Raw genomic sequence first — 16,588 nt, 5'->3', positions numbered from 1 at the left:
GCGTAGCGCATGTTTAGAAATCCTTCGGCCTTCAGCCCGTTTTCGGCATCTCGGACAAGACTGATTACTATTCATGTGAGGCTCAACTTCATCATATATTTCCGGACTCAAACAGATTGGTAGCAACTCGCGGTGACATGGGCTTATGATGAGGTGGACCAGACAAGCACTGAAGACCTCAATCATCTTATCAATATGGGCTTCGATACAGCTCTAACACGGTTACTGGGAATCAGGATCCCTGTTGTTCAAGGAGGCCTCCAATGGGTCGCCTACGCCGAACTAGCCGCCGCTGTGAGTAATGCAGGTGGATTGGGAATCATCAACGCCCTGACGCAGCCGAATCCGGAAGGCCTACGTCAGGAGATCAGGAAGACAAGGTCGCTCACAAAATTACCCTTTGGAGTCAACCTGACGCTGCTGCCCGCCCTGAACCCGCCCGATTACCCTGCATTTGTGAAAGTGATCATCGAAGAGGACATTCGGATCGTGGAGACGGCAGGGAACAGCCCTGGACCAGTGATCAAGCGACTAAAGGAAGCGGGAATCATAGTTATCCACAAAGCCACAACTATCAGACATGCCAAAGCAGCTATTCGACTGGGAGTGGATGTGTTATCGATTGACGGATTTGAATGTGCCGGTCACGTTGGAGAGTCCGACATCGCGTCGTTGATCCTAAACAGTCGAGCACGTCAAGAACTCGGCAACGTCCCGTTCATCGCCTCAGGCGGCTTCGCAGATGGATATGGCCTCGTTTCAGCCCTGAGCCTCGGAGCAGCTGGTGTCAACATGGGCACAAGATTCATGTGCACAGTTGAAGCACCAATCCACATCAACGTGAAGCAAGCGATTGTCGACGCCGATGAACATCAGACGACTTTGATCCTGCGTCGCTGGAAGAACACCAGTCGGATGTACTCGAACTCGCAGACGAAGAAGGCTATAGAGATTGAGACCCAAAGCGTGAGTGACGATTTTGCACAGGTTGGCCCAGTTGTCAGTGGCGTGAAGGGCAGAGAAGTCCTGGTGGAAGGTGACATCGAACATGGCGTAAGTCCCATTGCTGCGGGTTTTGGGAACTTTGAGATTTGAATGACTTCTGACATTTCTTAGGTGTGGTACGCAGGTCAAGTCATGGGGCTGATCCATGACATCCCGACTGTTGCAGAATTATTGCAGAGAATCGAAAAAGAAGCCACGGACACTATTCGAAATCTCTCCAGGCTCAGTATTCACGCATCCAACCAGGCCAGACTGTGAGATAGGAGGGAGCTTAATGAGAAGGCTACGTTGTCAACAGGGGGTTTAAAATCGTCCATTGTACCTCACGGACGAGGCTCTCTAATAGCGTACTAGAACACTAGTGTTAGATTCGCATCCAGGAAGCATTCCGTCAGCGCGTCTGGCGTTTTATCATTTCGGCGACGCATGTTAAGAATGAATGTATCGGCAACCTCGGCAACTTCTCGCTAATCAGACTGAAGTCATCCAGCATAGCAAGAAGCTTTTCATTGCTTAGTCTCAACGAAGCCGCGAAGTAACGCTGAGACGTAGGTTACACCATGGAACTCGCAGAAGTAGTTAAGATTTATTACATCTTGTCCTTGGACTCTAGCTTCTAGTCTCTTAAATTGTCTACGATAATTGCAAGCCCTCTTGCGTCATATACCTAAATGCCTGTTAATCACCCTCTGGACGTCTTCGGCGGTTGTATCGGCGGTCAAGAGCATGAGTATGTGCTGATCTGGCCTTACGAGCACTCCTCCGCCATTGAACAGCCCCGTACGCTCAAGCCACCAATCGCCTTCTGGTCCAACGACACTGAAGTCTCGCCCTAGACGTGAAGTCTTAACGCTAGGAACCTCAAGCTCGCCAATGATGCTAAAAGATCCGGGCTCACACAGGTCGAGAGTGCTGTAGGTGCAGCGTTGAGCGGCTTCAGTGGATATTTCCGTGACATATGAAACGTCCACAGGCTGAAGGCGTGTCTGCTGCAGGGTAATCCAGGTATGAGGTAGCCGTGCGCCGACTTCGAATTTGGGTTCATACAAAGATGCATGTGGCGGGATTTTCTCCGTGCCATACACATAGCCAATGTGCAGCTCCAACTAGCAAACGTTAGTCTCTGGGGTACGAATTTGAAACTCAGGATTCACATTGTCAAAATGCTCCCTTTGCCCTTCAACACCCTCGTCGATCAGTCGTTTCTTATCAGGATCCTGGAGTGAGGCGTACAGATTCTTGCGAGCCTGGGTCGCATCATCGCCTATCCCCAGAGTTTTCAGTAGTTGAAAAATCTGCTTCCCGTTCTTGACACTTTGAATCGAGTTCACTATAGCAACCTGTCTTCTCTCGGCTTCGTAGCTGTCCAGCAGCCCATCTGCGGCCTCGCCTTTGAGTACCATTGCAAGCTTATATGCTAGATTGTGGACATCTCCCAAGCCGGAGTTAAGGCCAAGTCCACCTGTCGGAGGGAAGGAGTGTGCAGCATCGCCAGCCCTGTCGTGTCAGCGCCAATTGTGATGGCTTGAAAACAACTTACAAGAAGACATTTCCACATCGGTATGACTTTGCAACCCTTCGGCTCAGTAGCCATGGACGGTAGCTATGGATTTGAAAAGTTGTATCGACCCCCAATGCACTCGTAACAACTTTGCGGCATAGATCTTGATTCCAACTGTCAACTGGGTACTTCTGTGCCTATATGTTGATTCATTTAGCCAAAATTCTGGTTATGTCTGACGAAGCATCTTACATCAAAATTACTTATAAGCACAGAGTCCCCCGAAAGATCATAAGCAATGATAAAGCCTGATGCTTCCGGGTCCATAATCCAGTGAAGCATACCAACGCGCTCGCCAACAATGGGGCGAAGATTTGCGTTGAAGTGAATAGTCATCATTGTTTCGTCTAGAAATTAGGATCTTGAACGTAGTCATAGAAGATTTACTTACATGAATCCTCTCCATCGCTCTCAATACCTAAGAATGCGCGGACTTTGCTCCTCGCCCCGTCGCAACCGACTACGAATTTAGATTTGATCTGGAAATGATGGCCTGTAGCCCGTTCTTCGACCGTTGTCACCACCACGCCATCGATCTAACAATCAGGTATCTTCCTTGTTCAAGACCGGCATCAAACTCACTTGTTCCAGGGACACGAAAGATACCCCTTTGCGAAGATCAACGTTTGTTTCTTTAGAAATGACGTCTGTGAGAAATTGTTCGAAAGTTGGTTGTGGTATGTTGTGAATCATCTATGCGGTATTAGCACATGTGCTACTTAAGGATGGCCAAAGCAGACCTCTGGAGTATGTTGTAGGACATCGACATCCATACGCTCGTACGGCAAGACCCCGACGGACTTGCCACTCAAATTGGTGAGAAAGTTCACCCAGAATGCATCCGCCCTTTTCGTACCCAGTTGGCGAATCTTCTTGACATCCAATCTGAACTGTCGACATATCTCAAGAGTTCTTGGAGACAGTGCATGGGCTTTGGGTGCACCTAGACGCTCCGGATATCGCTCAATGATCAAGCATTTAACTGCAACCGTTAGTTGGTTTATCCCGACAAAGAAGGGAAAGCCTACTTTGCAACTGAGCTAGGAGATATGCTTGAAGAAGACCTGTCGGCCCTCCGCCTATGATAAGCACTGGGACCTCGAGAGGTACGTTGTGCTTGGAATCATCGATCGTAGGTGTAGAAAGGTGATCTTTAACGCCATTGATCACATTTTGAGCCCTGGCGATAGCCATGACAGATATTGTTCCCTCAGTGTCCTCGAATGGCCAGCGACCATAAATTACCAATGTTATACCTCTCTACAAAGCAAGGAACACTTCTGCATTTGTATCCGGAGTGACACGCCCCTATCCTTACATTGTGGAGAGGGCAGGTCCGGTCGGCGGAGAATTGTGATTTGAAAGTGGAGAAGCGGAGAAGCGGAGAAGGAGAGGGGACTTCCCCACAAACTTCTCCGTTCAAACACACTTTCTGCGGCGGGTGGGATAGACAGAGAAATGTACATAGCCTCAAGAAAGTGCATACGGAACCCATTAAGAACGTGAGACTTAATCAATGGTCATAATGCTGTGTCTCAAAGATGCCGCATCGCTGCTCAGCAACGACTACCTTGAAAACGAGGACGGACATGGGCTCACTAAGGATAACATGTATCATGTGGCTGCATCGACATACATGCCCAACTGCTCTTCAGAGATGATCGATTGGTGGTTTGGCTTCATACATACCACAGCGCAGTACAAATTGTGGCACCCTACGGATCACGTTTTTTCTGACTGGGAAGGCCCACGCGAGAACAAGTCCGAGTACATTGGCGGCCACCATCTCGTGCACGAGTATATCGGAGGGGACCTGGCGAAGCTCAAAATATCATTCAAAGACCCCAGTGAGTACTTTGGGCCAGACTGGAGGGAAGCTTTCAAGGCGTCTGGATATGGGACTGCAGTTTGTGCTCGAGTGGGTATCTGGGATGACGAGACCGGAGCTGTAACTTACACCGGTCACATCATTCATTTAATCAAGAACGAACCTAATGCATGCCGGATGAGGTCAAGATTTTGGATTGGAGACATTGAAGGGGTGGAACAGCCACAAGGTGATAAGATTCCAGAATCCATGAGGGCAGGATTGATGAAGCACTGTAAAGAGGAAATGGCGATCCTCGCTTCGAAGCTGCCTGAACTGTATGCCAAACACCGGAGACAAGCTAATGCTGCAAGAATGTAGGGAATGGGAGAATGATTGTCGTTTCGTTCCTTGATCAACATCATATTATAGGAGCTGTGCCAAGTACATATATTTGCACGGTGGAGCGTTAGCCCACTATGGCAGTAGAAGCTCGAAACTCATCACCTCGGGTAACTTTCGCTTCATCACGCACTTTTTCTGGAGTAGCTGCTATTTAACGGAAGAATGATCGGTATGTGCTGATTATAGCATGGAAGCTCGTGCTAGAGATCGAAGATACGCCTGCAAGACCTGTGGCCGGTCATATGGCAAAGCGGAGCACTTAACTGTGAGTTCCACCTTTCACCTGCATAAGTACTCTGTCCTCTGCTAGAATAATGAGTTAAAATTGAGCCCGATATTACAGAGACATGAACGAACACGTATCGACACAGACTTCGCTTGAGAGGACAGGTTCTAACATCTGCAGATACTGGATCGAAGCCATTCTCATGCGATCAATGTGGGCAGCGGTTCTCGCGGATGGACAGTCTGAGCCGCCACTTGAAACGGCATAGCACTGGCAATCAAGGCACTCGACATCAAAGTCATGGCACCGAGGACACCCTTCACACAATTGACGCCATGCTCTCTTCTGAGCAGGAAAGAGCGACCTCATTTCACTCCATCGACACGCAATCGACAGTTGATGAGACTTACCCACAACCAGCTGCCTTCATGCCTACGACAGATTTGCCAAAATCGGACAGAATGGCGACCACAGATGACTCGTCCAATTACCTGAATTGGCCAGATTCTACAGATCTACTGCAGTCTATCTTGTCAGCGGAGTTTGTCAACTTGCCTTCGTTAGAGCTTTTTCCATCTCAACCAATGCTCCCTTCCGCAGCACTACCTTCAGACCCATCTCGCAATTCGCTTGGATTGAGCCTAAGGGATCAACATAGCCCTTGGCTTGGAGGCGAGAATGTCGTGCAAAATTTGAGCCAAATCATTAACAACACGGTCTGATGACTTCACCTTGAATATGACTGTTGCTAACGGAAACAGTCGACCGATATCACCTCGGAAGCGGAGAATATTGGGATTACCAGTGCATTTCTGGATGGCTGTCTTCACATGTTTTTCACCGAATTTGTGCCGTCGTTTCCCGTTGTACATGCACCAACTTTCGTGTTCAAGGACTGGACGCATCCCCTGCTATTGAATGCGATTGCACTGGGATCTCTTTTTGTGGGCAAGAGCGACTATGTGAGAAAGGTAGATAACAATCTGCAATACTGGGTCAGGCTGACATATCTAGGGTGAGATACTTTGGCGGCTCGCATATACAGCGGTAGCCACATCGGTAAGAGCTTTCTTGCTATGCAGGCCATGGGATTGAATGCTAAATCATACAGTGGCATAGCTTGATCAGGCATCGCGGTCCTTACGATTCTTGCTGTGGAGTACAGCTTGTTCTTACTGCGCTCTTAGGACAAGTATATGCAAATCTTTCAAAGGTGAGTGATCCAAATATCCAACTTCTTCGATCTCCTGATCGAACTAGAATCAAAATCTACGCATGACTGCACAAGTCTTCCACAGCCTGGGATTCTATTGTAAGTTCCGAACATCCGAAAGGGTCCATATGCAAAGAAATTCAGGATGTTGTCCTAAATGATTCCTTTCTTGAAGTCGTCCCTCAGTAGCAACGGATCAACTGTGGCTGATCGGTAATTCTAGGGGCTCATGAAACAGGTATGTATGATATTGAACCTGAACAGGCCTCCAATGTACAGGATACCGAAAAGTCTCCCAAAATTCTTGAGCATCAATGGAGAACTTGGGCGGCGAAAGAGACCAAGATCCGAGCTCTGCTAGGGCACTACATATTAGACGGTCAGATTTCAGAATATAGTGGTAGACCAACGTCGCAGCGACATACAACTCACACTCTACCCATGGCTTCAACTGATGCTGCATTTCAAGCACTGAACGCTGGTCAATGGCAGCGGGACCACAAACCAGCATTTAGGCAACATGCTCCTTTCTTGAGACTATTTTCCTCACTATTCTCTGATCATATGCATATACGCCATCTGGGTCTTCCCCCTTCTACTTTCAATATATCTGTCATTCTGGAAGGTCTGAAGTCGTTAACGACAGAGAGATATCCGGCTGGACTGAAGCCGGTCGGTGTTCCGTCGCATCTCGATCTGGCCCGAGCACGGAGCAGGCTTTATCCTTTTATATCAGGAAACACGATAATGTCGCCAGCTGCTCAAAAGACTATCCTGATGAGGTGGCATGCGATCAGCGCCAACGCAATCTTCAATCTAGGTGAGCTCTGTCGGAGCATCTGTGGCCAGTTCAATATCAAACAACATATTTTTGGAAGACAGGAAGAGGGCTCCATCGACCTTGAAACCTGGAAAGATACCCCTCAAGCCCACCTCGCAATCTTGCATGCAAACAATATCCACCAGCTTCTACGAGAAATGCCATTGATGGGGGTCCAGACAATTCATGTACCAGTGGCAATATTCGGGGCTGGTCTCATTTATTGTGCGTTCATGCTAGCAGGTATAACTAGCATTTTTATACCTGACGATATCAACTGGGAGAGTGTATTGTTGATCGACCTGGACGCGGATATCCAATGCTCAGACGATGACCTTGACATCCCGGTGCGCCGATTTTTGCGAGACCCTCTACTCCATAGAAATGCGAATATGCATCTGCTTTACGATATGAACTTCTTCTGCAGCACGCTAAAGAAGCTAGAGCAGCCCTGGGGAGTGTCAGCTAATATGTATTTGATTCTCCAACAAATGCTGTCACTATGCTCATGCTCATAGTCAGCCGTTTTGCCGCGAAGTTTTGTTGGGGGGGGCCGGGGGGGAGTTTATCACTGTGAAAAGATCGGACTGAACTGTCGTATGCAGTGTTCCAACGGTCAACTGCAGTCCATATCAAGGTTGATACTCACGGCCACAAACAATACAATGTGTCCGTGGTGATGGAGTAGTATAAATCCGCGCTATATCTATTTGGTGATTACTGTCTAGTTACAGATCGCACAATTATTAGCGGAATTTGGCGGAGTTATCATTTTCCGGAGCATTTATTAAGCCCCGTACTATAAGAATAGCTCGGATGTGATGAAGGTGCGCCATGACTACAAAAAGTTTGGAAATCAATTGCAAGTAGAGTTGATGATTAGACCTGACAGACGATACTCATATTTCAAGTCCCATACGAGTTTCAATTTCTATTTTATCAACCCACAGGCCAAATGCTTATAGATGGTTAAGGTTCTGGTAGGAGCAACCGGAGTCATCGGTCGGCGGCATCTGAAGCACATCCTAGATGAATCCGAGGCAGGTAAGTGCTTCTAAGTTTTCAACTTCCTCTAGATCCCCAGGCCTCTAGGCTCACGATTTTTCAGAGCTTGCGGCTATCATGTGAGTTCCACAGAGAAAATTGTTAGAAAAGGAGGTGGCTCGGCATCAATATTGATTATTTTCAGTGACGTTGATGCAACCGCGCCAGAATTGGCAAGGAATTACGGTGTTCCTCACTTCAGGGACATCGATGAATGTGCGGACGCCCAAGCAGATGGCAGATCTCTTGCCCAAGCAATCATTCTAGCAACTCCGACGCATACACATGTGCCACAAGCGAGGAAGCTCTTGGACATTGGTATTGGAATCCTGGTCGAGAAGCCCGTGGCTGCCACTGGCGAGAGCGGAAGAGAGCTACTCGCCACTTCCAAGGGCAATGAAAACAGCGTCATTTTGGTTGGACATCACCGAAGGCATAACTGTTACGTTAGAGCGATCGAAAAGGAAATTCAGGAAGGGAAACTAGGGAAGATAATTGCTGTCAATGGAGGTTTGTTGTTCATTCGATGCTCTTTACCTTTTAATATTGTCTGACAATTTGATTTAGTTTGGGCCATGCGGAAATCAGAGGAGTATTTCAAGGTTCCATGGAGGCAACAGGCTGAATCTGGTGGTGTGGTTAGATCCACCCTCCAATTCTAGGAGAGCTCAACTCACAAACAACACAGATTCTGACTAACGCGATCCACGAAGTCGATATGTTACAACATTGGTTGGGCGATATAGCGGAGGTAATTGCAATGTAGGGGTCAGAGAACGGCCCTTTGAGGTGGACTCCACTGTTCAGATTATCATGAAGTTCTGTTCAGGCGTTGTAGGATCTTTCTTATTATCAGAATTTGTGTTGTCCCTACGCTTCTTCGTCTTGCGAGAAACTTACCAAGTTATCACAGTTTTAGCACAACTGTCTCACCTAACTCGTGGGAAAGCGCAACTGGGGAAAATCCTCATTTTCCTGTCACAGGAAAGCCATCGCTTAGTATTTTTGGAAACCAGGGGACAATTGATGTGCCTTCCTTGTAAGTTAAATTGTTTCGTTGACCTTGTATGTACTTACGCGTGCCCAGGAAGACATATCACTATGAAGATCGTCCTAGCGGGGAAAGGAACTGGAACTTTCCATTGAGCAAAGACGAAACCGTAAAGCAGGATATCGATGATATTCCCCCGTTTCTAGGCAGCTGAAGCATTTTATTCGGGTTAGAAAGGAGGCTGCCCCTAACTGCTCAGTTGAGGAGGGACTCAAGGCAGTCCTTGTCGTTGAGGCATTGTTAAAGAGTCTCGAGGCTAATACCCCGGTCATAGTTGAAAGGCTATAACAGATGCTATTATATTAGGGAACAGAATACATAGAGGACGGCTGGTAGCGTAGAGAGAAAACTAAGTAGTACGATCAATTAATTTTATGGAGGTTCCAAGATCATTATATCTCTGGTTCAACCCGAGTCAAATGTATCGGTGCAAAGTCACCAGAAAATTATGAGCATAAAAATTCTGCCTCTGCTGTCATTCCTAAGCTCTGCAAGAAGTTAACTTGGGTGATATCAGAATCTTGACGTGGTCGTCCTTCCTCGCGACCAGCTCCTCGAAGCCTTTAGCCACCACATCATCAAGCGATATTCGACTGGTGATCATCTTCTCGTACCCCTGAAATGTACCTTCCCCTAAGTCAGTCGGTCTGATAAGCTTCGGCAGGATTGTGAAGTCTCAAAATCTCACCATCTCCCATCATTTCCATGACCTCGCGAAAGTCCTCCCTGTTATAGCAGCATGAGCTCAGTATCCGGAGTTCTTTTCGAAAGAATGTATAAAATGGTATCGTCAACTGCCTTGTCATTAGCTGGAGACCCTGGAACGCGGTGGAGCTCTCACTGGTTTCTCCCACATTGCAACATTGACATATGTACCACCATAGGCAATTGCATCAAATGCGCTCTCCAAAGCGGCTTGAACGCCAGCACAGTCAAAGACAACGTCTGCACCTTTTCCAGCAGTCAGACGACGACAGGCTTCACCCAAGTCTTCAGATCTGGGGTCAACAACTTTCTCAATGAGTTGTAAGCCAATGGCTTGATCTCTTCTCTTAGTGGTTGGTTCACTGAGTATGATACGAGCATCTTGGGCACTGAGTAGACACGCCAGTGCAATCCCAATTGGTCCACCACCCACGATCAGAACGTCAAGTTCACTCAGACTCCTTCCAGTAACTTTCAAAACGTGATTAGCGACGACCAACGGTTCGATAACAGCCGCATGGTCAAGGTTCACGTTGTCAGGGATTTTATGCAGCATTTCTTCGTCAACGACAGCATATTCAGATAAGCCTCCTCCTCCTTTTGCACCACTTCCTCCCAGGAATGCGAGATTTTCGCAGAGATGATCCTTATCTGACCTACAGCCATGGCAAGTTGAGCCTTTGCAGGCAATGTGCGGATCTACCATCACAGGCTGACCTGGTCTGAATCGTGACCCAGGGTTAGCTTCCTTGATTCGACCGCAAAATTCGTGGCCGAGAGTCACAGGGATATGGCCGCCGGTCAGTGGGTGAGGATTTTCCAGTGTGGGAATACCTATCGGTCCTAACAGTTCCTCCTTAGCTGTTGTATGGAGTACTTTCTAATCCTATACGTACCCGCAAGGTATTCGTGCAAGTCACTGCCGCATATTCCACACCACTCGATCTCGACAAGGCACTCTCCCTCCCCCATTTCTGGAATCGGAACAGCTTCGACCCTGATATCACCTTTGCCATAATATCTTGCCGCTTTCATCATTGTTTCTAAAGTATAAGCAGTGGGCCAATATGTGAGGCCTTAGAGACGCATCATATCACTACATCGCATCACCTATAAATTAGTTGAAGTAAGCCTGCACTCATTTTTGATCACGAGGAGACAAGAATGTTGTCAGATGGCGGCACTACACACTACTGGACACTACCAAGCTCTCATGTCATACCTCGGGAACAACCTCGGGTCGCTCACCCTCGGAAAGACGAGTCTCCCCCATGGGATGACCAAGGTCTGGGAACTCAATTGCAAAGAAGCAAAAACGGACTTTTACTCAGTTCCCCGAGGTCTGATCCTTACTCGTAGACATTGGCTTGTTCTGGCCCTCATGTTCGTTGGCTCCCACTTGGTTGCTGTTCCATCTTTCGACGCTAGTTGCCCGAGAATTGGCCACCCTGTTCTTTGACTACATGGGGCCATACAGGAAAGCCGATGATGAAGAATATATCTGCTATGATAATTGTAGATATGTAGCCGATGCAATATTTCCTTCCTCAACCGAAAAGAGATAGAATGCCGTCAGTCACGCGATAAGGCTGAAATGAAAGGGGTTCTCCCCGAATGGAAAATCTGGCGATAGCATATATTGGCTAGCTTTGCTGAGCTGCACATACTAGATCAGCTGATAGCACTAAGCCACTAATCTCTGCGATCTCTGCTGGAGAAGTTTCAACTATGACCCACATATTGGTCAGAGCAAAGACTGAGCCTACAATCGGCATGACAACAAAGAAGCCTACGGTCCCCTGCCGAGAGGCTTGATGGTTGCTCGTCTGGAGCCAGTCTTAATTTGTCATCAGAACACGGGGCCCCGCCAGAGAGAGTTCATCGCCTTATACAATCTCTACACTCTATCACTCAACTCCAAGCTCGTCATCCGTCCTTTCCCCCGGTCCTCGTGCGGTCGTAATCCCTGCTTAAAAGATAGCAAGCACGAACATCGTCAAGTATCGCAGTTTTCGTTAGTCGGGCTCTCACTATAAATTAGCTATCTATCATGTCATCATCCACCACAAAGCGAACCGCGAAGCGCAGGGCACCCAAAGCATGTGAGAGATGCAGAATAAGAAAAGTCCGATGCGATATTGTGCATCGGGATGATCAATGTACAAACTGTGCGCTAGATGAAGTCGAATGCATCGACACTCTTTCGAGGCGACAAGCAAAAGAAAATCGCACGACTAAAGATAAACCCAAAATGAGAAAAGTCCAACCAGCAAGGAGTAGCCTTCAAGAGCTCGAAGACAATACTATCATCTGGGACAGTCTAGCAGCTGGACCAGAACTTGTCAGTCCACCATCGACGGCTGTCAACTTTTCGCCTGATGCCAACTGCCCAGCAGTGTTAGGCGCTGTACAGAATCCACCACACATTGAAGATCATTTCCCGGATTTCACATTAGGGCTTCTGAAGGATGGGGATCTGGAAAATCACACTGGGATACCTTCACCTGCTACTAGTTTGGAAAAACCCATCGCTCCAGGTAACGTGGGAGCTTCTCAAATCGGCGACCTCGTACTACCAAGCTTTATTGCTCCGATAAACTCGGAGAGATGCATCCAGCACTGGGAATTTCTCCACGCTCAAGGCGCATTCAACATTCTAGATGAAAAGCTCCGCAACGTTATACTCACAAGTTATGTCCATTATGTCCATCCGCAGCTACCCGTGGTTGACATACATGAGATTTTACAGGCGCTTGCCACAAACGGCAGGGACTATAAAATCAGTCTCCTCCTGCTTCAAGCAATGCTTCTTTCAGGCTGTTCCTTTGTTGAGATGGAATACATCAGAGCGGCTGGTTTTGAATCCCGTATGGCTCTGAAAAAGGAACTTGCCGACCGAGTAAGGTTGCTATACGACTTCGATTCTGAGGTTGATCGTTTGACTCTCGTCCAAGCCTTGATCCTCATGACCTGCTGGCAAGAGAAAGGTGATGAGGTAAAGCACCTCCGACATTGGATTGGAATTGCCTACAACATCTCGGTCTTCATTGGACTGAACAAAGATCCCGCTGTATCTTCGTTGTCGCCTCGCCGAAAACATCTTTGGAAACGTGTTTGGTGGTCCTGCTACATCCGGGATCGAATGCTTGCCTTAGGCTTGAGGCATCCACCAATCATCCCCGAAGAGGATTGTGAGTCACCTGATCTTGTCCTGGACGATTTCGATATTCGGCCTGCTACAAGCGATGTCTTATCGGCGTTCAATCACTGCGGGCTGCTCCACGACCTTGATCAGCAGCATCGACTGGCCGAGGTCTGCATTGCGCAACAACAACTTTGCCATAACATTTCTAAGATACTGCGCACTCGTTTTCAGACTATTGTGCCTAAGCTTGGATGCACAAGTACAAGGACATTGGTGTCAGCCCCGAAGATTTCTCGAACCAACTCATCACCAGTGCAAACATGCGCTTTCGAGCTCACTGCTTGGTTTCGAGACCTGCCAGACCAACTGAAATACCGATCGCCGTCGTCTCTACAGTTCGCACCGGAACAACACTTACTGATGTTCCACTGTGCTCTGCTTAATCTGTTCTATTACGCTCTAGTCTGCATACTCCACCGGCCTTGGCCACCGCCAATAGCAAGGGCGCTCCCCGCGTCGGAACTTTGTTCGCAACGAACGTCGCGACACGCCGCCAACGCTATCATATCTATTCTAAGAGATCTCCAGTTCCAAGAGATGATCCATCTTCTGCCCACATCCGGAATAACATGTCTGCTACAAGCAGCAGTCACCCATCTATGTGATGCAGCGACAAGTCTAAATTCGCTGCGGGACCGAAGCAGATATCAACTGGAAACCTGTTTGGAATACCTTGATAGTCTCATGGAAGTCCACATCTATTCACATTGTGCAAAATCATTCCTCGTCTCCGCAGCGGCAAAACTGTATCAAGATCCCAAATTCAATAGAGCCATAGAAGTCTCTACCGAGACCCAACCATGCCAACGATGGGAAAGCTTCCACTGTTCACCGTCGAAGCTGCCCTCTCCGTACGACTTGTTTCTGCTGCAAGACAGTTCGCATAGTATAGCTTGTGAACCGGCCACGGATATCGGAATCAAAGAGGAAATGAATGCTGAGGCCGCGACTCAGGACGATTTACTTGATGTGTTTGATTACAGCCTGCTGGATCTTAGCCCTGATCTATTCTTCAATCTGGGGCCTGGAGATTTTGACCATGTTCTAAGTAACTGAATTGAATTATTCTATGTCCCACAGCTCATCTTCGTCATTTCGAATGTAGGGGACTGGCATAGTTTCCTTGTCAGAGTTCACCTCGGTGATGGTCAATCCATTCCCAAGGAATGCGAACATGTTGTCAGGATCTCGGTATGCGATATCATAATGCTCGTAGCGTGGTCTTTTCATGTATTTCAGATGGTGGTAAAGACTTCCAGGCCAAATATGGATTCGTCCGTCTGGCTTGTTATCCTTTGAATATCGTCAATTAATGTCCATGGTAGTAAGTAATCAAAATGAGTGGCCGCTTACCTTGTACCAGCTTCTGCAGCCCTCTGCCCAGACGGAGTTTTTTTGATGCCATGCGTCCATATACAAGTTCAACTGTAAAGTAGCCTCCTCCTTGGGCATCATTGCCTTTATGCCATCTTCTTGAATCTTTTTGCAGATTTGAATTATATACTCAGCTTGAACCTCATGACTCGGAAGTGCACATCCCTGACCCCAGTTTCCTCGAGGTCCGTTCACCACGAAATAGTTGGGAAAGCCGGGAGAAGCTATCGAAGCGTAAACGTTTGGCTCACGATCCTGCATAACTTGTCCATTTATTCCAGTAATCTTGAAATGTGGCAGGTACTGCACATCAAATCCGGTTGCACAGGCGATAATGTCCACTTTGTGCTCGATCCCGTCATTCGTCAGGATACCATCAGGGGTGATTTTTATGATTTCTTCGAATGTAGGGCTTACGTTGGACTTGACCAGTGATTCAAGATAACCTTCCCCAGGAGTAAGACGGCGGCATCCTGGGCTCCAATCTGGTATCAACCGGGCTTTAAGCTCCTCGTGGCCAGCGCCGATTCTGTCAGCCATATTCTTTTGCATTATTGCTTTGGCCTCTAGATTCGCCTTGCTGCCTCGATAGAAGATACTGAAGCCACTCACGACGGCCCGCTCGACGTCTCTGCGATATTTCAAGTGATATTCTGGATCTTGCCTGAACCGTGCCTTCTCCTTTTCTGTATAATAGTGCTTTCCCGCTGCCGAGGGCTCCACTGCATCAGGGTCGGCGTCTTTATTCGATACGCCTGAGGCTATTTGCGGTCCAATATACGTGCGGTTTCTCATGAATACTGTGACTTGCTTCGCATTGGCCGCAAACTTTGGCACCATCTGGATGGAGCTTGATCCAGTGCCAATAACAGCGATGTTCTTGTTTGTCCAGTCAATGTCTTGCGGCCAGTTAGCAGAGTGTGCAACAACCCCAGAAAACTCAGTGAGGCCTTCAATATTCGGCCATTTCCACTTGTTGAAGATCCCAGAGCCATTGACGAGTACATCACAGTTGTCAGTGAAAGTTGTGCCATCCTTTTTGCATAGCTCAACAATCCATTGATCACCATCCCATCTGCACGCTAGCACCTCTGTGTTCAGTACGGCATACTTCTCCACACAAAAGGTTTTTGCGAACCGCAGGAAGTAGTCTTGGATCTCGCTGCTGCCGCTATAATATCCACTCCATTCAGCGTTGCCGTGAAATGGGAAAGTGTAGGTGTGAGCTGGAATATCACAAGCACAGCCCGGATATCTATTCTCATACCAGGTTCCCCCGATGGTTGAATTTCGCTCATAACATACAAGTTCGGCGTTTTTGAGGTATTTCTCCACTTTGTGTGCGAAAACTAGTCCTGATGCTCCCATTCCAATGTGGATTATCTTCAGACGATGGGGTGTGCATTGCGGATAGTCTGGGACTTGATCGTGCTGTAAGAGCGGAGCTGAAGTGGGAATGAGAGGCATCTTGGGCTGCTCTCTCCAGAAAGTATGTTTCGACGAGAACGGCTTCAACGCGAAGCAAATTTGACGTACAGGAATCAAGCTAGGCTACTGGTTCAGCAATATATCATTGTACACGCTGAGACCGTCGCTTTGACAGGCTCTCGTTTCCGAGGATTCGACCTCGAAAACCGGGCATGACCAAGATTTAGACCCATGCTTGGTCTTCCTGAAACATGTACTACGCGGTTTCCTCGGGTGTCATTTGGGCTGTCGAAGCCGAGGATCTTCAAGGCAATATTTCCCGGCGCAGGAAATTTGATACAACCTTCCCAAGCCCATATATTGCTACCTTGGTAGCATGGCTTGATTACGATAAAGACTCCTCCGAGGCTACAAGCATCTCAGTGTACCAACGCATCAGACTAATGTCTGTAGCGCCATAAATTTGTTCCCATAACAGATACTGGAAAATCTATGGCTGCAGTATTTGTAATCCCTATCAACTCTGGGTCGTGTACAATTGTTGAGCTGATAGTAAGTAACAAGCACCTTTCTGTCCCCGCTGCAGATGCTAAGATTTCTTATTGCACACTAACCAGACTATGGCTACATATTTGTTATGTACTGATGTGGAATTATTGGCGCCCCTTGAAAATGAGTTGTGTCTGATAAAGCGCTTTAACACTAAAATTTATATCTCATGTAAGATCCATCTGTTGGCTGTAA

The 16,588-nt window shown here is 47.7% G+C and overlaps 8 protein-coding genes across 8 annotated transcripts; 5 read left to right on the top strand and 3 right to left on the bottom strand.

Moving 5' to 3' along the window:
• Positions 1-195: 195 nt before the first annotated feature.
• Positions 196-1,263, top strand: A1O9_02418 (enoyl-[acyl-carrier protein] reductase I; the record flags this gene model as incomplete). Its single annotated transcript, XM_013407992.1, has 2 exons — positions 196-1,053; positions 1,117-1,263. The coding sequence occupies 2 exons, from the start codon at positions 196-198 to the stop codon at positions 1,261-1,263; spliced, it is 1,005 nt and encodes a 334-aa protein (XP_013263446.1).
• A 401-nt stretch (positions 1,264-1,664) lies between these two features.
• On the bottom strand, positions 1,665-3,760 carry A1O9_02417 (uncharacterized protein; the record flags this gene model as incomplete). The annotated part of the gene is made up of 8 exons (XM_013407991.1): positions 1,665-2,111; positions 2,160-2,502; positions 2,546-2,703; positions 2,759-2,913; positions 2,958-3,102; positions 3,149-3,259; positions 3,307-3,548; positions 3,595-3,760. 8 exons carry the CDS (start codon positions 3,758-3,760, stop codon positions 1,665-1,667), a joined length of 1,767 nt encoding a protein of 588 aa, XP_013263445.1.
• A 331-nt stretch (positions 3,761-4,091) lies between these two features.
• A1O9_02416 (uncharacterized protein) lies at positions 4,092-4,754 on the top strand (the record flags this gene model as incomplete). The annotated part of the gene is made up of 1 exon (XM_013407990.1): positions 4,092-4,754. One exon carries the CDS (start codon positions 4,092-4,094, stop codon positions 4,752-4,754), a length of 663 nt encoding a protein of 220 aa, XP_013263444.1.
• Positions 4,755-5,465: 711 nt separating this feature from the next.
• On the top strand, positions 5,466-7,555 carry A1O9_02415 (uncharacterized protein; the record flags this gene model as incomplete). Its single annotated transcript, XM_013407989.1, has 3 exons — positions 5,466-5,720; positions 5,766-5,966; positions 6,482-7,555. The coding sequence occupies 3 exons, from the start codon at positions 5,466-5,468 to the stop codon at positions 7,553-7,555; spliced, it is 1,530 nt and encodes a 509-aa protein (XP_013263443.1).
• A 447-nt stretch (positions 7,556-8,002) lies between these two features.
• Positions 8,003-8,743, top strand: A1O9_02414 (uncharacterized protein; the record flags this gene model as incomplete). Its single annotated transcript, XM_013407988.1, has 3 exons — positions 8,003-8,081; positions 8,196-8,591; positions 8,649-8,743. The coding sequence occupies 3 exons, from the start codon at positions 8,003-8,005 to the stop codon at positions 8,741-8,743; spliced, it is 570 nt and encodes a 189-aa protein (XP_013263442.1).
• An 870-nt stretch (positions 8,744-9,613) lies between these two features.
• A1O9_02413 (uncharacterized protein) lies at positions 9,614-10,875 on the bottom strand (the record flags this gene model as incomplete). The annotated part of the gene is made up of 4 exons (XM_013407987.1): positions 9,614-9,759; positions 9,821-9,926; positions 9,974-10,680; positions 10,734-10,875. 4 exons carry the CDS (start codon positions 10,873-10,875, stop codon positions 9,614-9,616), a joined length of 1,101 nt encoding a protein of 366 aa, XP_013263441.1.
• Positions 10,876-11,887: 1,012 nt separating this feature from the next.
• Positions 11,888-14,098, top strand: A1O9_02412 (uncharacterized protein; the record flags this gene model as incomplete). The annotated part of the gene is made up of 1 exon (XM_013407986.1): positions 11,888-14,098. One exon carries the CDS (start codon positions 11,888-11,890, stop codon positions 14,096-14,098), a length of 2,211 nt encoding a protein of 736 aa, XP_013263440.1.
• Positions 14,099-14,104: 6 nt separating this feature from the next.
• On the bottom strand, positions 14,105-15,883 carry A1O9_02411 (uncharacterized protein; the record flags this gene model as incomplete). The annotated part of the gene is made up of 2 exons (XM_013407985.1): positions 14,105-14,335; positions 14,396-15,883. 2 exons carry the CDS (start codon positions 15,881-15,883, stop codon positions 14,105-14,107), a joined length of 1,719 nt encoding a protein of 572 aa, XP_013263439.1.
• Between the last annotated feature and the right edge of the window lie 705 nt (positions 15,884-16,588).

Source organism: Exophiala aquamarina (assembly GCF_000709125.1).
Source record: "Exophiala aquamarina CBS 119918 chromosome Unknown aczIA-supercont1.2, whole genome shotgun sequence".
Classification (NCBI taxonomy): Eukaryota; Fungi; Ascomycota; class Eurotiomycetes; order Chaetothyriales; family Herpotrichiellaceae; genus Exophiala; species Exophiala aquamarina.
This window is presented reverse-complemented; position numbering and strand designations above follow the sequence as displayed.